Raw genomic sequence first — 25,000 nt, 5'->3', positions numbered from 1 at the left:
TGCCAGATACGATGTCAACGGCGATTTAAAAAAACACAAAAAACACGAATAAAATAAAATAATGGTAATGGTAGCCACCACGATTACACATGTTGTATAGTCAGCTTACTGCGACAGGACCCCGTTGGCTGTGTCCAAGTCCTGTCCGCCATGCACTGTGACGTCATATCCCCTTGCGGCTGGTAGCCAGGACGACAGGAAAGGGCAACTGAGACTCCTGGGTAGTGGTCCCCTGGGGGAACTATGACGTTTTCCTTGCTGACCGAATCCACACACATTGTGTCAACGTCTGGAAAAAAGAAAGAGAGGGAGAGAGAGAGAGAGAGAGAGAGTAATATTTGAAATATATATCATATCGCTGTGCTCTTTCCTTTCTCGTAGGCATCCCAAAATGGGGATGTCCGTTTTGGTTTATCAAATTTCTCAGGTAACAGAATAAGGAGCCAGCCAAAAGAAATTTGTGGAGAAAAACGGATGCCACCTCACTTTCATTATAAAAAAAAAAAAAAAAAAAAAAAAAAAAAAAAAAAAAATCTCACCGAATTCAGCTGGCACTACAAGCTGATATTCGTCAAGAAAATGGATTCAACAACAGTCACGTCACGACTAAACCCCTCGCCTCAAAAAAGAATCCCAACGACAACAAACAACAACAACAACAACACACACACACACACACACACACACACACACACACACACACACACACACACACACACACACACACACACACACCTTCGAACATCCTACCTCTGATCAGCTGGCAGGTGGGTGCAGGTGAGTTCCAGGAACCGTCCGACAGGCAGGTGATGACTGGGTCGCCGGTCAGCTGGTAGCCGTCGTCGCAGAGAATCTCCACTCTGCCCCCTACCTCCTCGCTCCGGCTGAAAATGTAGCCATGGTCGGGCGCCAACACAGGCGGGCACCGGATTTCTGTGGGCACCAAGTGTCGGTATCAGGTGTAGTTGGTCAGAAAGGAAAAGAAAAGAAAACAACACATGTGCACGGACACGCATATGCATATCTATCTATACAGATGACACATGTTCATGTACACTTTTCCACGCAAAAACACTCATTTAAACACATAACCACGTATACATATGAATGCACAAAAAACAAAAGCGTGCATGTTCACAAACAACTCGTTCACTTACAATGAACACACACACAAACACACACACACACAATCACATATGTAAGCACGTGTACACACACATACACTCACTCACTCACAGGGATGGTGATATTTGGCAACAATCATTGCACAACCCATGTGACTGTTATTTTGGCACACAATGCACATTGCTAGATTTGGTACTAGTTAATGTGTCATAATGTTTATCATTTATAATCAATAACTGGCCTTGTCTAGATGTAGCACCCGAGCAGGGTTTATCGTGAATAAAACCTAATAACCTACCAATGTATTGTGCAGGAATCATTCATTTAACGAGCAGAGCACACTGCTCAATATAATTATAAATCAAAGCTTTTTTTCAGTTTCTGTTTCAATTTCTCAAGGAGGCGTGACTGCGTTCTAACAAATCCATATACGCTACACCACACCTGCTAGGCAGACGCCTGATTAGTAGCACAACCCAACGCGCTTGGTCAGGCCTTGAGTACATGCATCCACATTTGTTTATCTATCATAGTGGATTTCTGCTACAGAATTTTGCCAGAGGACAACCCTCTCGTTGCCATGGGTTCGTTTTCAGTGCGTGCTGCACACGGGACCTCGGTTTATCGTCTCATCCGAATGACCAGATGCTCAGACTAATTTTCCAGGGCGGGATTCGAACCCACGCTCTCACGGGAATCTCTGTATTGGCAGATGAGCATCTTAAGCATTCTGCCACCTTCCCCAAAGTAGTACATACAGTAACTATCAACCCATCACTTACCCTCACATCTTCCAGGCTTGGGGCTCCACTCGCCATCAGACAGACACGTGACCCTCTCTGACCCAACCGCCCGCGTGCCCTCGGGACAGGTCAAGGTCAGCGTACTTCCGAATGTGAAATCCGACCCCACTATTTGCATATCTGTTTCCGGAACTCCGCAGTCAACAGGATCGCAGGACGGCGCCTGATCGCCGACACTAATCCACGACCCAGATTCAGAGCACCGCAAGGTCTGGTGCCCGGACAGGATGTACCCCGGAAGACACCGGTACGATACCCGACTTCCGTAGGTCGTGGATACGCTTCCAAGAGCCGCTGTGTTGGCCACGTCAGGGGGCTGGGAACAGTCCACGGGCTCACAGCGAGGCCTCTCGTCCCCTACACTGACCCAAGACCCATCTTCAGAGCACCGCAAAGCCTCGTGACCGAACATCTGGTACCCTGGGAGACACTGGTACGACACCTGACTTCCGTAGGTCGTCGACACTCTTCCGAGGGACGCCGCGTTGGCCACCTGAGGGGGTTGGGAGCAGTCCGCGGGTTCGCACGAAGGAGCCTGGTCTCCTACACTGACCCACGACCCGTCTTCAGAGCACTGCAGAGTCTCGTGTCCAGAGAGGTGGTACCCTGAAAGACATCGGTACGACACCCGACTTCCGTAGGTTGTGGACACGCTCCCGACTGGCGCTGTGTTGGCCACGTCAGGGGGCTGGGAACAGTCCACGGGCTCACAGCGAGGCATCTCGTCCCCTACGCTGACCCAAGACCCATCTTCAGAGCACCGCAAAGCCTCGTGACCGAACATCTGGTACCCTGGAAGACACTGGTACGATACCTGACTCTTGTACGTCGTGGATACGCTCCCAAGGGGTGCTGTGTTGGCTACCTGAGGTGGCTGGGAACAGTCCACAGGTGCGCAGTGCACGTTCTCCTCCCCGGCCCAGGACCCGCTGACGTCACAGACCATGTCCATCTGCCGGGCGCCGTCAGGGAGGTAGTGACCCTCGTTGCAGGTGACGGTGGCCACGCTGCCGGCCGTGGACCCTGAGGAGGTAACGGAGGCCTTGAAGGGCACGGGCGGCGGGCCGCAGTCCACGTGGATGCAGCGGGGAAGGTCGTCGGTGCTCCACGCTCCGCCCCGAAGACACGCCAGCCGGCCGTCCTGCCCCTCCTGCAGCGTGAAGCCGTCCTGGCACTCGTACTGGATCCACCCCCCAGCAGGAGTGGACCAAGAACTGGAAAAGTCCCTCCCCGTGATGCGGGCGTTTTCCACGAGAGGGGGGTTATCGCACACGACGTCCACGCACGTGGGATACGTTCCCTCCCACGAGCCGTTGATGCTGCAAAGCACAGAGGCTTCACCGTCCAGTTCGTACCCGAGATCGCAAACGTAGGACACTGCATCCCCAGCGTAGTAAGGCCCCACTGTGGACAACCGAGCGTGGAAGACGGCGGGAGGAGGTCCGCAGATGATTCTCTGGCAGATGGGAGCCTCGTTGGTCCACTCACCGTCCTCGAGGCACCTGGAGAGGGAGGCTCCGCCGCGCAGGTAGCCTGGGACACATATGAATTCTATCGCCTGCCCAGGTAAAAACGTTACGGGAGGCGGCTCGTTCTCTGACTGACCTGCAAATGAAATACATGGTGAAGATAAGATAGCTCGCAGGCAATGTAAACATATTGTTTACTGTCTTTCTTTGTTTCATTCGTCTCATCATTCCCTCTACTTCCCATTTCTTGATGCAAAGAAAATTGTTCACAAATGTATATATTATATTTCTAGCATGAAGGGAGTCATTCATTCACAGAGTCAGAGCTCGAGATTTCAGTTGCATGAACATTTCTGCCATATTTTCAGATTTATAAAATTATTATGCATTTCGTAACCTACGACACAAGCGCTACTTATTGATTGTTGGTGGATTCATTCAATTATAGTCCATCCACACAATTTGGTGATTTTAAATTCTAAACATATCAACATAAATCAATTAACAATTGATGTAATACAACACTACGTCATGAAAATCAAAGAAAAAATTGGGACGAGTGGGAGATGGAGATTGAGAGGGAAAGGGAGAGACTGCCAGGCGTGCGATACGATCTATGACAGACCATTAATCCAGTGTTAAGACTAATTAGTCTTTGGTTTGATGCAGGCATACACATGGGAATGAAAAGTAATTAAGCAACAGAGAACGTAGATAAAAAAAAAAAAAAAGACTGTAGGGGATAAATGGGCAGGATACGAGAGAGAGAGAGAGAGAGAGAGAGAGAGAGAGAGAGAGAGAGAGAGTTAGACAGATAGACAGGTAGACAGACATGTTACTAGCTCTCACCTTGCAAAAGAACTAGGCCATGTTCCAGGACAGGGGCCTCACACACAATCTGCTGACATTCCGGAACGACTCCATCCCACTGCCCATCCTCCATGCACACCAGCGAATCCTGGCCCACCAGACGGTAGCCTCTCTCACAGATGAACATGAACTCTCCCCCATACGTGTTGTGGTCCCCTTTGACGTAGCCATGGTGCAGGGCAGACAGCTGAGGGCAGGTGACGGGCGGGCAGGCAGGGTAAGGCTCAGACCACGTGCCGTCCTCCTGACACAGGATGGAGCTCGCGCCCATCATCACGTGACCCACGTCACACATGTACATCACGAGGAAACCGAAGGAGAAGTCAGCCTCCGAGGGGGAGTCCGCATCGTGTGTAGCGTTGATGATGTCAGGGGGGTAGTCACACATGATCTCGTCGCAGTATGGGTCTTCGCCTGACCATTCCGCGGACTCCTCGCACACGCGTTCAGTTTGCCCGATCAGAGCAAAGCCCAGCTGGCATTCATAGGAGATGGTGTCGCTGAACAGATAGCTGTCACCGTAAACCGTTCCGTGCTCTATGGGGCGTGGCGCTCCACAGGAGACGCGGACACAGAGTGGTTCTGCGCCACTCCATGCACGGTACGCCATGCACGTGCGGACAGCATCTCCCTGTAGAGTGAAGCCAGGATTGCACGAGTAGGTGACCGTGCTCCCGAACTGAAACTCGTCACCAGAGACGATTCCATTGGACACGGGGAGTGGAGCAGCGCAGAGTATGGCTGTGCACGCTGGAGCTATGCCCTCCCACTGGCCTGTTTCAAGACATCGTCTTTGAGGTGGTCCTGACAGCTCATAGCCCGGGAGACAGCTGTAAATGAGCGTGTCATTGACGACCTGTATGTTGCCATGGCGAGGGGTTTCTGGGGACGGACACTGGATTTTGGAGCATGAAGGGAGAGAGGGGACGAAAACGCCTTCAGCTGTGCACGTCAGTCGCCCGGTTCCCACCAGCTCAAATCCTCGGTCACACTGGTACTCAACACTATCTTCATAAATGTAACGCGCCTTGCTCCCCACGAGACGTCCGTTGGGTATGACCAGAGGGGGGCCCGCACACGTTATAAGGGAACACTCCCTTACGGCTTTGCTCCATCCTCCCGTCTCCAGGCACCTGGCAGTTGCTTCACCACTCAGCTGATAGCCTGCGGTGCATTTGTACGTGGCTATGTCGTTGTAGTTGTAACCTTGAGCAGTGACAGTCCCATGGGCGATGGTTTCAGGCTCGTCGCAGGTAATTAACAAGCAAACCGGAACTTCCGCGCTCCAATATCCCATGGCCAAGCATCTGCTGCTGTTGCTTCCTTCCAACCGATACCCCAGGTTGCAAGCAAAATGGATGACCCCACCATAGGATAAATCCTCACCCTGGATTGTCCCGTGCTCCAAATAGTCGGAGGGGATTTCAGAACAGGTCACCAGCTCACATACAAAATTCGGAACAGACCATGACCCACTAGTTAAACAAGAAGCCACTCCATTGCCTTTGGGTTTGTATCCAGTGTCACACTTGTAAGTCATTACGGCAGGGAAAAGAGTGCCGTTGGCCAAGTCTGGCATAGCGTGGTCAATCATTGGTGGCAGTCCACAAGACAGTGGCGAGCATTCCGGTAGCTCACCATCCCACGTTCCATCTGCTTGACAGGATCGACTGTAATCGCCGATGAGCTCATATCCAGGATCACACACGAACAGAACGCCATCACCATAGCGATGGCCGTCACCCACTGCAGTACCGAACTGAAAAGGTGGCAGAGGTGTGCAGCTCACCCGTTCACACACAGGTGCCAGACCACTCCACATGAGGTTTGGGAGGCACACGAGCACTGTGGATCCAACAGGCTGATAACCTAAATTACAACTGTACACAACACTCCTGCCTATCGTGTAATCATCTCCAATGATAGTGCCGCTTTCAATACCGGGTGGGGAGGGGCATTCCAGTGACACACAGACAGGCTGTGTGCCAGACCACGCGCCAGACGCCAAGCAGGTCCGAGTAGAGTCTCCTTCAATCATGTATCCTGGGATACAAGAATATGTTACCTGACCACCAAAAGTGTTAGAAGAAATGTTCACAATTCCATTTTCAATCCCGCTGTCAATTTCAGGACAGTCCACTGCCTGACAGTGAGGGGCTACGCCTTCCCATGCACCGCTCGCTTCACATCTTCGGCTGGACAGTCCAACAAGATTGTGACCCTCGTCGCACTCGTAATTGATTTCAGCCCCAAAGGTGAACACGTCGCCCAGAACTGATCCATGCAACACAACCTCAGGTTGAAGACAGGTGATAATCTCACACACCGGGGCTACGCCTTCCCATGCACCGCTCGCTTCACATCTTCGGCTGGACAGTCCAACAAGATCGTAACCCTCGTCGCATGTGTAGCTGATTTCAGCCCCAAAAGTGAACACGTCGCCCAGAACTGATCCATGCAACACAACCTCAGGTTGAAGACAGGTGATAATCTCACACACCGGGGCTACGCCTTCCCATGCACCGCTCGCTTCACATCTTCGGCTGGACAGTCCAACAAGATTGTGACCCTCGTCGCACTCGTAATTGATTTCAGCCCCAAAGGTGAACACGTCGCCCAGAACTGATCCATGCAACACAGCCTCAGGTTGAGGGCAGGTGATAATCTCACACACCGGGGCTACGCCTTCCCATGCACCGCTCGCTTCACATCTTCGGCTGGACAGTCCAGCAAGATCGTAACCCTCGTCGCATGTGTAGCTGATTTCAGCCCCAAAAGTGAACACGTCGCCCAGAACTGATCCATGCAACACAACCTCAGGTTGAGGGCAGGTGATAATCTCACACACCGGGGCTACGCCTTCCCATGCACCGCTCGCTTCACATCTTCGGCTGGACAGTCCAGCAAGATCGTAACCCTCGTCGCATGTGTAGCTGATTTCAGCTCCAAAGGTGAACACGTCGCCCAGAACTGATCCATGCAACACAACCTCAGGTTGAGGGCAGGTGATAATCTCACACACCGGGGCTATGCCTTCCCATGCACCGCTCGCTTCACATCTTCGGCTGGACAGTCCAGCAAGATCGTAACCCTCGTCGCATGTGTAGCTGATTTCAGCTCCAAAGGTGAACACGTCGCCCAGAACTGATCCATGCAACACAGCCTCGGGTTGAGGACACGAGACGATCTGACACAATGGGGCTTCACCTTCCCACTGCCCTGTAACCATGCATCTACGCTGGCTGAGACCTGACAGAGTATAACCACTGTTGCACTGGTAATGGATCTGTTTTCCGTAGTTTTCGAAGTTCTCTGGGAAATTGATGATACCGTTGACCAGCCTGGCCGAGGAAATGTCTGGACACGTGATCTGCACACAGTAAGGGGCAGCAGGATCCCACAATCCCTGAGCGCTGCAGGAAGACGTATTTGACCCTTCTAACCTGTATCCTTCACGACACGAGTACGTCAATGTCACATCATTTACTTGTCGGACAATTCCATTTTGAATAGGCGAAGGTGATGGGCAGACAATTTTGACACACACGGCGTCCTCTCCACTCCACGTGCCATCCGCCATGCACGTGCGTTCCGAGGAGCCTTCCAGACGATGTCGGATTCGACAGGTAAAGGAGACAACGGTGCCAAAGGTGCGGCGGAAAGTGGAAGGGTATCCGTTAACGACGGAGGGTCGCGGGCACTCCACCACGATGCAGAGCGGGATGGGTCTGTCCCACTTCCCGTTGGCCTGGCACGTCCGTTGAGAGGACCCCTCCATCCGGTAGCCCTCGTCACACACGTACCTCACCGTGGAGTTGAAGGTGAAGGAGTCGCCCAGCATGCGGCCGTTGGAGATGATCTCTGCCGGCTTGTTGCACTCCACGGGCCGACAGCTGGGAGGTGTGCCGATGAACACGCCCCGGGTTCCGCACGTGAGCACCGCTTCTCCTACCAGGTCGTAGCCCAGGTCACAGGTGTAGGTGGCCCTGGTGCCCACGATGAGGGTGGCATCGGACAGGCTGACCGAGCCGTACAGGGGGTGGGCGGGGGCGGGGCAGATGATGGACACGCACGTGGGTTCGCTGCCGCTCAGCGTCAGATCGGACTGACAGCGGCGCACTTCGTAACCTTCCAGCCTGTATCCTTTGTCACAGGTGTAGCGCACGATCGATCCTACCTGCACGCGCACACAGACAGACAGACACACACACATATATGAGTACACAAGCACGTAATACAAACACAAAAACACACATTAAAACACACATGCATTAAAACACACACACACACACACACACACACACACACACACACACATACAATCACACACACACACACACACACACACACACACACACACACACACACACACACATGAGTATGCAAGCACGTACTCCAAATACACATATCAAAACACTCAGACACACATTAAAACACGCACACACACCCACACCCATACCCATACACACCCACACACAGGCCCTCGCCCCCCCCCCCCCACCCACCCACACGCACACACACACACACACACACTGATGTCCTAATGGAGATGGTGAGGTTATTATTTAATAATAATAATAATAATAATAATAATAATAATAATAATGATAATAAAGGTTATTATTTGTAAATACATACTACCTTGTTGGGCCTTTCTGAACATTCGAGCATGACAAGTAGACGTCAATAATTTCATCTCCAAGACATTTTTTTGTTGTTGTAACTTTGGATCGATAATTTACTCTGATATCTGTTAGTGCTCTGCACAGTCGATCAACATAAAATATTTACAAATAGGCAGAAAATTTTTCGACGTGTACTTTTCTACCCTAACCTACCCTATCCCGTCTTCCCTTGTCCTTCTTCAATTTAACACTTTTGCCTCTCCTACCCAGACAGTGGCTTCTGTTCCTGTCTTGTCTTACCCAACTCCAGTCGAGTCACCGCTTTACAACATCTTACCAATCCAGTCATGTAACTAACTTAATAACTTCACTAAGTGGATGAATCAATGAATCAGAAAACGTGTCTTACATCTGGCTGGAAATGAATAAACAAAGTGTGTTGGTTTGTTCCAATGTGCCTTTTATTTACCTGTGTGCTAGCTGATTCGGTAGCATGAGCAGCAGTGACCTGAAGTTGTGTACCTTGTGAATGGAGAGAGTTTCCACTCTTTACTGTTTGTTACGTCTGGCTAGACTACCTTACGCATTTCAAAGAAAAGAACCAATTGGAAGAGCGGTGAAGAACAAAACAACCAAAAAATAAACACCTACCTTGAGGTCTTTGTAGTCATATTGACCGTGGGCAATGTCTGGTGGGGGCTCACAAGTGATGGACAGGCATGTGGGTTCCTCTCCGCTCCACGAGCCATCCGCCTCGCACGTGCGTACCGAAGGCCCTTCCAGTCTGTAGTCACTTTGGCATGTATATTCCACCTACAAGGGAAAAAAAACTTTTTTTTTAATTGATTTTTTTGTGCGTGTATTAGTTCGCTGCTTTGAGAACGCTAATAATCACATCATTTATTTAGCAGAATACCTGTATTATGAGTTATGTCATTATCACAAAAGATTTGGCAATGTGAAATCAGAACTTCGTTTTCTACGAGGCAGTCAACCAAATCTTGCTATTTCAATACTGTGAAATAGCTGCCGAAGCGACAAACAAATGCATAACTTGCTCATTTCAGGTAAGTTTAATGTGCCAGTTTTTGCAGTGACTGAATGAAAAGTCGTAAGTTTTTCATCAGGAGAATTATATCTGCATCTTCACTTTCATGCACTTATTGCATAGCCCCGCCCTCTGTGTGTGTGTGTGTGTGTGTGTGTGTGTGTGTGTGTGTGTGTGTGTAACGTGCAGTTCTCGTGTTTGGTTTCTGTTATGTCCGTGTGACCTGTATTTCATATTTCGTTTGACAACTGTGATTAAAGGGAAAGGATGTGTGTGTGTGTGTGTGTGTGTGTGTGTGTGTGTGTGTGTGTTGTGCGCGCGCGCACATGATGTGTAAGTGTGTGTGTGCGCACGTAAGAGTGTGTATGTGCGCGCGCACGCATGCGTAACGATTTGGGTGTCTGTCTGTACATCAGTTCATTCTGGCCTTCTGTATCAAAAAGTAATATTGGCACGTGGAACGAAGCGCGTGACCAAACCCACCACCACCAAGCAACCCCCACCCACCTTGCTGGTGAAAGTGAGCCCCTTGACGTTGACAGCGCCGTGGTCGGGCTGAGCGGGCTGCGGGCACTCCACGGGGAAACACACGGGCGCCTCGTTGGACCACCGCCCGGAGCTCAGACAGATCAGCTCGCTCTTCCCAATCAGTTCGTAGCCTTTGTGGCACGTGTACACCACGCGGGCCCCGAACGTGTATACGTTCGGCCCCGTGTAGCTCCCGTGCTCGATGTCCGCCAGTTCTTCCTTGCACGTGACCGGCTCGCATCGCGGCTCCTCGCCCGACCATTGGGCCTCGGCCGTGCACGTGCGCGACGCGTCCCCGACCAGGTCGTAGCCCTCGTCGCAAGTGTAGGCTGCCTCGGCCTGGAAGGTGATGACCGGGGCGCGCACCTGGCCGTGGAGTGGGGCGGAGAGGCGACCGCAGGTGACGGGCTTGCAGGCGGGGTCGGGCCCGTGCCAGTGGCCGGTCTCGTTGCAGCGCCGGCGCATGCTGCCGACCAGCTTGTAGCCCGACAGACAGCTGCAGGTGACGACGGCGTTGTAGGAGAAGTCGGACCCCTCTACCTTGCCGTTGGGCAGGGCCGGGGGCTTGCCGCAGTTGATGGGGTCGCAGCGCGGGGCCTTGGGGTCCCACTGCCCGTCCTCCAGGCACTCGATGATGCCGCTGCCCTGGAGAGCGTACCCCGGGTAGCACTCGTAGCTGACGCGGGACAGGAAGGTGCGCTCCTCGCCGTGCATGCTGGCGTGCGCCACCAGAGGGGGCTCGTTGCACTCGACCAGCACGCACTCTGGTTCGGGCGTCTCCCATTGGCCGGAGGGCAGGCAGGACAGGGCGCCGAGCGTGTTGGCGCCTTGCGTGTTGAGGATGTAGCCGAAGTCACACATGTATCTGTGCAGGACGGGAGTTTTCAGTTTCAGTTTCTCGTGGAAGCGTCACTGCGTTCGGACAATATCATATGCATAGAACACGTCTGCAAGGCAGATACCTGACCAGCAGCATAATTCTACGCGCTAGTCAGGCCTTGAGTGCATGCATGTATGTTTGTGTACCGATCAGAGTGGATTTCATGCACAGAATTTTGCCAGAGGACAACACTTTTGATACCATGGGTTCTTTTTCAGTGTGCCAAGTGCGTGCTGCACTCAAGACCTCGGTTTATCGTCTCATCCGAATGACTAGACGCTCAGTTTGATTTTCCAGTCAAACCTGGGAGAAAGGGCGAGACCAGGATTCGAACCCAGATCCTCCCGGACACTGTATTGGCAGACAAGCGTCTTAACCATTCTGCTAGGTGTCTGGTGGCGAAAGTTATAAATAATTTGCTCAAATCTTTCGTTCTGTCTACCTCGTTTATCTCCCCTCACTGTCACCATCTTTACCCGACTTTTACTATCGATGAAAGTTTTTTTTTGAGCCAGAGTGTTTATGCCTTAGTATTTGTCTACATTACCTGCTTCATAATCCCAATATAGTTAACATTTCCATGTAAACACCTCCCTTCCCCCCTCTCCTACAGCACTTCAATAGCTCTCGAGAACTGACGATGCGTGTTGGGTATAGGTTGGCGTAGGTTAGTTGCCTTCCTTTTTTCTTTCTCCAGAGATGTGGAATCTACATATGGGTCAGTCTGTATGCTTTGATATCTCCATGAAACCCATATTGAAGGCTGCAAGTGTAGCTGAATTTGGAAACGACAACAAAATCAGTCAATAATGAAAGTGGAGCACGTAGACAAACTCAGACATTAACCTGTGCAGGATATGGCACGAGGCCCAGTTCTGTGGGTTCAAAGTGTATCTAAATCACACATGTACTTGGGCCTAGATTGTAAAGCAGCTCGACACTTTCAAGAAATCACTAAAACGACTGGGAAATCACAAGATTATTTTTTCACTTTCAAGCATTTACCCATAATGTAGAGCTTTTCTCATGTTGGTTTTCACAACAGTTGTTCTTCGGTTGCTTTCTGTTTGTTATTTCAACAGCAGAGGTGGTGTAGCGTATATGTATCAGTCAACACGTTTTGATACCTTCTTGAAACTCACACTCCGGCTGGAGTCCAAGGGAAAGGAGTTGAGAGTTCAGATCTTCTCTGACTGTAGTCGAGAAGAACTCTCCTCAAGCTGAGGTCTTGTTCTTTACTGTGTGGACGATACAACACATACCTAACTAAATAGAATGTGACTGTTCTGTGATCATAATTATAATAATGGGATCGGATAATAATGGACTGATGCAAATATGTGGGTCATAACACCATGGATGAACGAGGTGAGAGAGAGGGAGGGAGAGAAAGAGAGAGAGGGAGAGAGAGAGAACACTGAACACTGAACACTGACATGTTTAATGTCATTAGCTGTAAAACTCTTGTGACATTGTCGGCACAAATCAGAACAAAATGGTGCAAGAGAGAGAGAGAGAGAGAGAGAGAGAGAGAGAGAGAGGGAGGGAGAGTTAGCGTGTGTGTGTGTGTGTGTGTGTGTGTGTGTGTGTGTGTGTGTGTGTGTTTGTGCGCGTAGCGTGTGTTTGTGTTTATCAACGTGTGCGTAAGTGTGTCTCGTGTGTACGTGAGCATGCCTGCAAGTGCTGACTGTCAGCAAAAGTGCACGTACATGAAAAGAAGTATATAAAATCCAGCCTTCCACCATTAATAAAAAAAAAAACAAAAAAACAACGCCCCCCCCCTCCGCCCCCCCCCCCCCCAAAAAAAAACCCCACCAAAAAACAAAAACAAAACAAAAACAACAAAAAACCAACCCAAAACAACAACAAAAAACCAACAATCCGACACACGCACCTGACGATCTCCCCCACGTTGTACTCCTCCCGCGCCGTGTCGGGCTCCCCGAAGGGGATAAAGGGCGGCGAGCCGCACGTCTGGGGGTCGCACGTGGGCACGCTGCGGTCCCACGTGCCGTCGCTCTGGCAGCTGACCGAGTCGTGGCTGGTTAGCAGCTTGTGGCCCACAGCGCAGCCAAAGGTGGCCCTCTCCCCGGGGCGGAACGGGGTGCTCCTCGGCGGGGTCAGCAGCGTGTTCTCCGACAGCGGGGGCAGCTTGCACGTGATCTCTGTGGACGGGGGGGAGAGACGAAGAGAGTACAGCTGCTGTGCGATGTCATTTTGTGAACAAGGCTGTACTATGTAATATTTGAACAAGTTGTGTAATGTACAAAAAAAAAAAAGCAGTAAGAGGTGGTAGGGGTGGAGGTGGAGGGGGCGTGAGGGGTGGAGGGGGGTAAGGGAGCTTGCACGTGATCTCTAAGGATGAGGAAGTGGGGAGGGGACACATAGAACAGAAAGTAGTCGGAAGGTACGGGAGCTTGTACGTGATCTCTGGAGGGGTAGACAAAGAAAAGGAAAGTAGTTGGCGGGGAAGGGAGCTTATACGTGATCTCTGTGGAAGGGGAGACAATAGAAAGGAAAGCAGTAAGGGGGGAAAGGGGGTAAGGGAGCTTGCACGTGATCTCTGGAAGGAAAGACAAAGAATAGAAAGCAGTAGGAGGGGTAAGGGAGCTTGCACGTGATCTCTGGAAGGAAAGACAAAGAATAGAAAGCAGTAGGAGGGGTAAGGGAGCTTGCACGTGATCTCTGGAAGGAAAGACAAAGAATAGAAAGCAGTAGGAGGGGTAAGGGAGCTTGCACGTGATCTCTGGAAGGAAAGACAAAGACTAGAAAGCAGTAGGAGGGGTAAGGGAGCTTGCACGTGATCTCTGGAGGGAGAGACAAAGAACAGAAAGCAGTAGGAGGGGTAAGGGAGCTTGCACGTGATCTCTGGAGGGAGAGACAAAGAACAGAAAGCAGTACGGGGGTAAGGGAGCTTGCACGTGATCTCTGGAGGGAGAGACAAAGAACAGAAAGCAGTACGGGGGTAAGGGAGCTTGCACGTGATCTCTGGAGGGAGAGACAAAGAACAGAAAGCAGTAGGAGGGGTAAGGGAGCTTGCACGTGATCTCTGGAGGGAGAGACAAAGAACAGAAAGCAGTACGGGGGTAAGGGAGCTTGGACGTGATCTCTGGAGGGAGAGACAAAGAACAGAAAGCAGTACGGGGGTAAGGGAGCTTGCACGCGATCTCTGGAGGGAGAGACAAAGAACAGAAAGCAGTAGGAGGGGTAAGGGAGCTTGCACGTGATCTCTGGAGGGAGAGACAAAGAACAGAAAGCAGTACGGGGGTAAGGGAGCTTGCACGCGATCTCTGGAGGGAGAGACAAAGAACAGAAAGCAGTACGGGGGTAAGGGAGCTTGCACGTGATCTCTGGAGGGAGAGACAAAGAACAGAAAGCAGTACGGGGGTAAGGGAGCTTGCACGTGCTCTCTGGGTGGAGAAAGACAAAGAAAGGACAGTAGTAGGAATGAAAGGGAGGTTGCACGTGCTCTATGGGTGGAGAGAGAGACAGTAGGAGGGTGGAGGGTTGCACTTGATGTCTTGGGAGACAAAAAGAAAAGAAAAGAGAGTGGGAGGGTGAGGAAGCTTGCGCATAATCTCTCGGGGGGTGGGGGGGGGGGGGGGTGCGTTGGGGAGGTGGGAGCGGAATAAAAAGAAAATGAAAACAGTAGAATGAAGGGGGAGGGGGGTTGGTGGTTTTATTTTATTCAAGGAAATTAATGTGATTGGTGGTATTTGATAAGGAATGGGATGATGGTATACCACGAAACGGGGTTGACCGTCGGGGAAAAAGAAGAAGAAGAAGAAGAAGAAGAAGAAGAAGAATGGCGAACTGAACAACTATTTATGTGTGTCAAAGTGCACGCATACACATACGCGCGCACACACACATGCACACACACACACATACATACACAAACACACGCATACACACATACACAAACACACACACACACACACGCACACACACACGCACACACATATATTTTACCTGTGCATTGTGGCTTTTCCCCTTCCCAGTCTCCGTACTCGTTACAGTAGAGAGTGTCTGTACCCGTGATCTTGTAACCTCGCTGGCATCGGTACCGAACGCGGCTGTCGAAGAAGAAACGCCATTCGTTGAAGTAGCCGTTGTCGATGCTTCCCGGGTGACCACAGTCTACGCCTGTAACAAAGCAAGCTTTTTTAAATAGTTGACGGGCGCAATAGCCGAGTGGTTAAAGCGTTGGACTTTCAATCTGAGGGACCCGGGTTCGAATCTCGGTAACGGCGCCTGGTGAGGTTAAAGGGTGGAGATTTTTCCGATCTCCCAGGTCAACATTATGTGCCTGAACCCCCTTCGTGTGTAAACGCACGCAGAAGATCAAATACGCACGTTAAAGATCCTGTAACCCATGTCAGCGTTTGGTGGGTTATTAAAACAAGAACATACCCAGCATGCACCCCCCCAACCACCCTCGAAACCGGAGTGTGGCTCCTACACGGCGGGGTAAAACGGCTATACACGTAAAAGCCCACTCGTGTACATACGAGTGAACGTGGGAGTTGCAGCCCACCAACGATGAAGAATGAAGAAGAAGAAATATTTGAAGGTAGTATATGGAAAGCTCTAGCAACATCAGCGACAACAGTAGCAACATCTACTGCTAATGCTAGCACCACCACCACCACCACTACTGATGCTGTTGATGCTACTCTGTTGCTCCTTCTACTACTACTACTACTACTACTACTACTACTACTACTACTACTACACTGTTTCAAAAGCTGAGCCTGATTTTCACCTATCATCGTTAGTTCTGCTGCTGCAACAACTGCTGCTCCTGCTGCCACAACAGCAACAACTATTACTACTACTACTACTATTTGTATTTGTATTTCTTTTTATCACAACAGATTTCTCTGTGAGAAATTCGGGCTGCTCTCCCCAGGGAGAGCGCGTCGCTACACTACAGCGCCACCCTTTTTTTTGTATTTTTTTCCTGAGTGCAGTTTTATTTGTTTTTCCTATCGAAGTGGATTTTTCTACAGAATTTTGCCAGGAACAACCCTTTTGTTGCCGTGGGTTCTTTTATGTACGCTAAGTACATGCTGCACACGGGACCTCAGTTTATCGTCTCGTCCGAATGACTAGCGTCCAGACCACCACTCAAGGTCTAGTGGAGAGGGAGAAAATATCGGCGGCTGAGCCGTGATTCGAAACAACGCGCTCAGATTCTCTCGCTTCCTAGGCGGACGCGTTACCTCTAGGCCATCACTCCACACTACTAAGACACTACTACTGCTACTATTACTACTACTACTACTACTACTACTACTACTACTACAACTACTGTCAATGTTTCAAGATCCTAGCCTGCATTTTTGATCAGTTCACAGTTCTGGCTGTGTTTCATGACTCATTGGCGTGAAAAAAAAAAAGATGCATCACTTCAGTGACTGAAAGTTTTATGTGTTACCTATTTTACACATTGTTGTTGCTGTTGTTGTCATTGTGTGTGTGTGTGTGTGTGTGTGTGTGTGTGTGTGTGTGTGTGTGTGTGTGTGCCAACGTGCGTGTGTGTGTGTTGAGCGCGCTCGTGTGTGTGGAGGGAAGAGAGTGCTGAACAAAACTGTACTTCTTTTTCCGCATTCGTGGGCTTCAACTCCTGCGTTCACTTGTAGATCTACAATCAGGGATTTATGGTGCAGTGACGTTTTTTTTTTCTTTGCTTTTTTTGTTTGCTTTTGCTCCTTTTTTTTTTTAGACCACGCCATGTAAGCAGCCATGCTCCCTTTTGGGGGGTAACCCCCCCCCAAAAAAAAACAACAACAAAAACACACAAACAAACAAACAACAACAACAAAAAAAACCAACAAAAAAACAACAACACAACAACACAAAACAAACAGCAACAACAAAACAAAAAAGAACCAAAAAACCAAAAACAAAACAACAACAAAAAAACAACAACAGCACACAACAAAAAAACTCCCCCCCACACACACACAACAAAAAAGCAAGCAAATGAAAAACAACAGCAACAAAAAGAAAAACAAAAACAAGTAACCAAAAAAGACCCCCCCAAAAAAAAACAACAACAACCAAACAAACAAACAAAACAAAACAAAAAAAAAACACCAAAAAAACCGCCGCTCACGTTGGCAGGAGGGAGGGGGCAACTCGTACTCCCCAGTCACCAGACACACAATGGACGATGGTCCTGCCACGTTGAACCCTCGCTGACACGAGTAGGTGACCTCCGACCCAGGGATCAAGGTTGTATAGTTCACAGAGCCGAACTCCACGTCGTCAGGCACTGGGCACTCTGATACCGGACATTAATGTGATGCTTTTTTTTTTTTAATGAAGGAATAGATGATGACGACGACAATGGTGATGATGAATAGTAATTATAATGGCGATGAACAGGGTGAAGAAGAAGAAACTTAGAACAAACCTTATTCAGAAATTACAAATTACATGTACGCGTAAACAGAAGAACAAGAAATGTATACCTTATTGCGGGCTCAATGATGCTTATGATAAACCAATTAAATGTTTCCCAGTTGCATACGACAGTTACTTATTATCACTTTCTTTTTTTCTTTTCTGGTTTTTTTTTTTTTTTACCGACTGTCATTATGATTGCACTTACAGACAATATACTGAACATAACATTTTTATCTCACTGTTGAAAAGACTAAGAAAATATATAAGCATACAAAGAAGGAACATGTAAGGCATACCTTGAGATACACAATAGGAATTACATTGACAATATCAAACAATTGGAATTTAACAAATAATGAGGCCAGGAGATGAAATGATTAACAAATAGTAAAGAGTGGTAACTCTCTTCTTTACACAAGGTACACAACTTCAAGTCAGTGATGCTTACGCTACCGATTCAATTAGCACACATATAAATGAAAACGTACTTTGGAACAAACCCAGACACTTCCTCGAAAAGGAAGCATCGGGCCTGTTCTTATGCCAATCATTTGACATATGCACACAGCAGCAGAGACAGAATAAATGTGCAAACACAAATGAGCTTTTATTCAAGTCTGGCATAGCCTCTTTAATCCTGAATAAGCCACACAGAACACATGGACAATACAGAACAAACACATGGTTGCCTCGGTGGTTTATCAACTGGAAATTAACAAATAATGAGGCCAGGAGATGAAATGATTAACAAATACTAAAGTAATAGTAAGTCTGGGTTTGTTCCAATGTACCTTTTATTTACCTGTGTGCTAGCTGAATCGGTAGCGTAAGCATCACTGACTTGAAGTTGTGTACCATGTGTAACGGAGAGAGTTACCACTCTTTACTATTTGATATCAATGTAATCATTCTGAAAAAATACCAATGAATTGTTTACACAACAACAGATATTTCAAAGATGAAATCAAGTTATTGTTATTGCTGCATGCTGTAGCGATCAGTTCTTGTAGCCTGTTCTCCTGTTACTGCCGATGTTGTAATAAAAATGAGAATGACTACGATATTCCTACCATTAACCATATCTGCTAACACAACTGCTGCTGCTGTTTCTGTCACTACCATCTCCACCTCTGTCCCATTATCTCTCATTCTTCTTCCTCTTCCTCTCACTCTAACGTAAGACACGCCCGGCCTTACATTTAATTTTTCAATGCATTTTCATTTCGAAAATGTTTCAACCCAGATTTGGCTATATTTTAACATATTGAATGTACACGTGGAATACGTACATGTGATCAAGGTATTGAAGAAGGCTCCCAAGCTATTATGTTAAAATTGAATAACTGACCTCTTCACGAGGGTCAATATTCTTCGCTGACTGCAGGAAAGAAGTGAAAGAAACGTTTGGCTATACCTTGACATATTGACTGTACACGTCTAATACGTACATATGATCACTGTCTTGAAGAAGGTTATAAGGCTTTCATGTTAACATTGAATGACTGACCTCTTCACGAGGATCAGTTTTCTTCGTTGACTGCAGGAAAGAAAAAACAAAAAAAACCCCAAAAAAACAACAACAAACAAAAAAAATTACAAAAAGGTTCTGTACTCACCATGAAGGATGTCAACAGGAACATAACATAAAAAAAACACACCAACAACAACAAATACACTTTTGCCACAGCCACTGTTTGCTTCAATCAGTGTCTGCAATATCTGTGCCGGTGTTTGCCTCATGTGTTGTTTGATCTCTGACGAATCTCATCCAGGAGACGAAACTGGCATCACGTTTGGCGCTTTCCGTTAGAGGATTTCCTGACTCCCAAGTTACTGTCACGGAGGACACGTGGAATAAAGATTTATGTGCTCTTGTTTTCGTGGAGATGCTACTTCATTTGGCTTGCTCCCTTTTCCTCTCTCTCTCTCTCTTGCGCGTGTATGCTAATGCCAATGTATTATCGTGATTTTGGTTGTGTGTTTTGTTTATGATTTCTCCTTCAGTTAGGGACATAGGCCTAAATCTGAATAAACATTTCGCATTCGCATTCTCTGTGTGTGTGTGTGTGTGTGTGTGTGTGTGTTGTTTGATGGGTCTTTTCAACCACTCAATTGCATCTGCTGGAACCTATTGGTGTCAGATATAATGTTTATTTTCCAGTGCCTATAAATAACTAAAATTAATCATCTGTTTTTCACAGACTTAAGTGTGAAACTGTCTAGTTTTCACAGTACCCAGAAGTTACTGAAACGGGGTTTGTTTACAGTCACTTAACAGATAAATGATGAATTATCAATACCTTGCTTTTTGTGTTTGTGTGCGTGTGTATAATTTTGTTATGTAGCTCTTACATGGTGCCCATGCGTAACATGTCAGGGTTACGTAACCGAGGCACCTGCGCGAATTAAAAAAAAAAAAAAAAAAAAAAAAAAAAATTCGGCATCGTTGTTCCGCTTGCCAGATGCTTGCAGGCACTTAACTTCTCTGCCAACACAAAGTCGTGACCTTTCGACAATCACATTCTGAAGAAACGGTTGGTCTCAGTCTTCCTGAACAACGTTGAATCTTATGCTTATGTTAAAAAAAAGTCTTTCCCTGATACATTATATCAAATATGTTTTACGTGTGCATGTGCTCCACAAGTGGCCTTTTAGCTTTCGTTTCAAACGTGTACTGTTCAAAAGGCAATAACTTCTGGGTGAAAGACACTGATATATACTATACGCTTGATTTGTCTGCGTCCGAAGCTGCTTATGGTGGACATTCCGGATTGATAAATGTCTTCGCTTCGAAATTGAAAGAAAAATAAATAAAGGAGAAAAAGCATGCATACAGTTGTTGCTTTCAAATGCAGTATGAATATATAAATTATGTCACGGGCCTATATGTACGATGCTAATTAATTAGCAGTTCCACATGCATGAAGTGTATCACACACACACACACACACACACACACACACTCACACACACCCACACACACTCACAACCAACACACACACACACAACCAACACACACACACACACACACAACCAACACACGCACACACACACACACACACACACACACACACACACACACAAACACAACCAACACACACACATACACCCACACCCACACCCACATGCACATGCACAAACATACAAATGCGCACATATAAACGTCTTTCTTTTTTTTATTATTTGCGTTTCGTTTTAATCGTTCATCATGACCAAATACAGAATTCAAGCACTGATACAACTTCAACAAAGAAATGACAAGCATATCCATAGTTATACATTATTGATAATGTTTGAATATTATAGCATGCAAAATGCGATCGTGCAAACTGGGAGCAAATTATACACATAAGCTACATACGCTTATGTTGCATAATATGTTATAAGCAAAAATATAATATATACATATATGTATGTATGCATGTATATATATATATATATATATATATATATATATATATATATATATATATATATATATATATATATGATTAAGAGCACAGTTTTCATGCACATCTTCCGAACTGTTTTGCTGCACAAAACATCTCTTGAGCTACATTCTGCGGCTGCACTCGATCAGGATGATGGTGATATATACATGCACATTGATCCATAAAGATGTCCATTACTAGACCATTGAGAAAAAGCGTGAGATTATCATGTAATTCATCTTGTCTTTGTTCTACAGGTGACGAATGAAATGTACAAAGGGATGTAGATACCCAGAGAGAGAGAGAAAGAGAGAGAGAGAGAGAGAGAGAGAGAGAGAGAGAGAGAGAGAGAGCGATGAACAGACTGACATATAAGAAAGATAGGGATAAACACACACGATGACAACACGCACGCACGCATGCACGCACACGAACACACACACACACACACACACACACACACACACAGTCACAGAGTCAGACAGACAGATATTTGGGACTTGTCAGTCTAGAGGTACTGACTATGATAGCCCATGTGTGTCATATCATTTTCAGTCAAGTAAACAAAAACACCCCCCCGCCCCCAAAAACAACAACAACAACAAAAAACAACAACAACAAAACAAACAAACAAAAAACAAACAAACAAAAAAACAACAACGAAAGAACAATCAATTAAAAAAAAGTAAAAAAAACAACAACATACTTTGCTTTAAACAATCTTAAAAACCGACAGTCTATTTCCGTTATATCATTTTCAGTCCAGTAAAAAAGAACAAGAGAGGCAAGGCCTTCAAGACTCACTTGTGATACACTTAAAAAAAATCTAATCGTTAAAATGTGTTCTGTATTTGTTATTATAAAGCTTCGCGTTAAAAAGAAAAAAAAGAAAAAAAAAGGTCCTAACCAGATTCGAATTAAGTCCCCTAGCATTAATTACAGAGTAATTTCCCTTTTTTACTGTCTGCACCAAAACGTTTGCAAATAAATAAAACTTCCATGCTTAGCAAAAGAAGTTCCTGTTTGAACAAAAATGATAATAATGACTGCTCTTGTTGTTGGGTCAGAATATCAGATCAAAGTGCCAAGTTTAGAGAATACAAAAAATATAGATATAACAGTACACGCAGTTTGCATATAATTAGGCTTCATTTTTTATTTTTTTGTGCCCATCCCAGAGGTGCAATATTGTTTTAAACAAGATGACTGGAAAGAACTGAATTTTTCCTATTTTTATGCCTAATTTGGTGTCAACTGACAAAGTATTTGCAGAGAAAATGTCAATGTTAAAGTTTACCACGGACACACAGACACAGACACACACACACACACAGACAACCGAACACCGGGTTAAAACATAGACTCACTTTGTTTACACAAGTGAGTCAAAAATCAATCGATCGAAAAACAAAGTAAAAAACCCCCCATAAATTCTGCTTTAAACAAGCTTAAAACCGAAAGTGTTCATCAGGTTCATTTACATGAGAGAGATGCTTGCTCTCCCTCACTCTTTCTATCTCCAGTCCATAATTGATAGATTCACCTATTCTTCCTCGCGTTCTTTTTCCTACTCTGTTTCTACGCTTTTTTTCATCAAGTCTCTGAACAATTGGTATACCTACTTCGTATCCTCAAAGTATATAGGAATACAACATCCTCCATCACTATGTCTGCCTGTTGGGAGAATAAGTTTTTGATCACTTAGGTAGCGTCCGACAAAGATGATTCTGTGCAAGACTGGTGACATTCTGTGAAACAAGTTTTAACTCTCTCCATACGAACGGCGAAAGAGACGACGTTAACAGCGTTTCACCCCAATTACCACCATCAAAATATTGCAAGTGGAAAGCTCTTATACTGAAGAGGTGAATGTTGACAAAGAATACCACAATTCTGACGACGGAAGCTAAAGGTTGGGTCATTCAGACACCCACCGAGGGGTCTGTGTAGAGGAGAAGAGAGGACTGGCCGTACTGAGTGAGTTAAACGAATTTTGTACTTCTGGGCGTGGACGCTGCGGCGAATACAACCTAACCTGAGAAACGGACATGCGTTGTCTTTTTCGATGAATTAAAACAACAACAACTACAACAACACTATTCCCATGTATAATCTAAACTAATAAGTGATCTCCTCAATGTTACTGAAGACATAAAAGAAAAAAAGGAGAAAAAATTAACATCGATGTGGTCATTTCTTATGTGAACCCTTCTGGTTCTGTTTTACTGATACAGACAGATCATGAACATGACAGAAGAACATAAAAGTACCCAATGATTTTTCACAACAACAGAAAAAACCGATAAGAAAGGTACAAACATGTTATCTATAAAATTAATATGAACGCACCAAACCCATAAACAACAAATTTTACACAAATCAACAACAACAAAAAAGCTGCCTAAACAGCGCTTGCTCTCCTGAAAATCTGATTATATCCACATTTGTATACACACATATACATACATACATACATACATACACACACACACACACACACACACACACACATATATATATATATATATATATATATATATATATATATATATACATATACACAAGCACAATCATGCACACTACAGTGATGTTTCTCAGTTTTTAATCACTGGTATTTTTGTCACGTTGAGGCACGTGGGGCATAGAGGAAAACTCGAAACAAAAACAGCAAGTCCCGAACATAACCTAACCCACTGCAACCCGTTAGTCAGTGAAGCATCATGCTCTCCCCTTTACACAGGAAGTGACGCGAATGCAGAAGGAAGTGACGCGAGAACTGGACAAAAAATCACCCAGAGAGCAGCCGCTGAGCAGGCTCATTAAGTGTGCAGGCAGCGATGATTAAGGGATTACACGTGGCGGTGATTAGTTAGTTTTTTGTTTTTTTTTCACCTGTGGCGGTGATGAGTTTGGTTTTTGTTTTTTTTAACCTGTGGGCGGTGATTAGGGTTTACCTGTGCAGAAGGTGGAGGGCTGGGCGGACAGGGACCCCTTCAGCGAGTCCTGTACATCGGGCCAGGCAATGACATTGCCGTGGAGGTCCTGACAGGACACGCGCATGGACTCGATGGTGTTGAGGGACAGCTCTTCGTCCCACACGTTGAACTGGGTCAGACTGCCCACGAACGCCTCGTTGGCGCTGAAGCCGCCGCCCACTGAGTCCTGCTCCTGGCCGATCACCAGCGTACCTCTGCCTGAAACGTTGTTGTTGTTGTTGTTATTGTGCATGAAAGCATATTCAACACCGTTGTTTTCTGAGCTGATTCAGACACCAACCCCCCACGCCCCCCCCCCCCCCTCAGAACTGTTACCAAATAAGTTCTTTCAGCACAACATCAGTGAAAGGTATGGTCAAGATGGGTCAGGGAAGGCAAAGACAATACAGGCAGAGTTGCTTAATCCATTATTCCGACATATCTACGAAGGCTGAAACGATTTCAAATACTCGACTCTGTTCTCTGAAAAGAGACACAAAATGAAAGAACACACCTGGCCAATAACAGACAGTATTCATTCGTCCACTATCCAATAACACTTAATTAATCCACTGTAGATCATCATAACATATATAAGCAGAGACTTTTACCAAATTAAGTGTAAAACTCTACTCCCTGAACAACAACAACCAAAAAAAAAAAAAAAAAAGAAAAAAAAAGAAACTGAAACGATAACAGAACCTCCCAATTCATCACCCAACATGGCGAGAACAGCTACATCTGGGACCAGAGGAGGACAACATCCATCAACTGGGTCGAGCTCAGCAAGTCATCATCATCCTCAGACTGTGCACAGGCCACTGCCACCTCC

At 46.7% G+C, this 25,000-nt stretch overlaps 1 protein-coding gene across 4 annotated transcripts in view; it reads right to left on the bottom strand.

Annotated features, from left to right (window-relative positions):
• Positions 1–25,000, bottom strand: part of LOC143279742 (sushi, von Willebrand factor type A, EGF and pentraxin domain-containing protein 1-like) — a 93,648-nt gene that overhangs the window by 8,028 nt on the left and 60,620 nt on the right. For all 4 annotated transcript variants that reach the window (XM_076583869.1, XM_076583868.1, XM_076583870.1 and 1 more), the window contains 10 exons: positions 24,148–24,387; positions 17,470–17,637; positions 15,321–15,494; positions 13,243–13,513; positions 10,448–11,333; positions 9,544–9,705; positions 4,247–8,444; positions 1,908–3,533; positions 751–933; positions 110–289 (listed from right to left, as the gene is read on the bottom strand). In XM_076583869.1, the coding sequence (XP_076439984.1) occupies positions 110–289; positions 751–933; positions 1,908–3,533; positions 4,247–8,444; positions 9,544–9,705; positions 10,448–11,333; positions 13,243–13,513; positions 15,321–15,494; positions 17,470–17,637; positions 24,148–24,387 (8,088 nt within the window). The remainder of the gene's footprint in view (positions 1–109; positions 290–750; positions 934–1,907; positions 3,534–4,246; positions 8,445–9,543; positions 9,706–10,447; positions 11,334–13,242; positions 13,514–15,320; positions 15,495–17,469; positions 17,638–24,147; positions 24,388–25,000) is intronic.

The sequence above is a fragment of the Babylonia areolata genome, chromosome 3, assembly GCF_041734735.1.
Source record: "Babylonia areolata isolate BAREFJ2019XMU chromosome 3, ASM4173473v1, whole genome shotgun sequence".
In the NCBI taxonomy this organism is placed as follows: Eukaryota; Metazoa; Mollusca; class Gastropoda; order Neogastropoda; family Buccinidae; genus Babylonia; species Babylonia areolata.
Note: the sequence above shows the minus strand (reverse complement) of the source record. Positions and strands in the feature narration are given on the sequence as shown.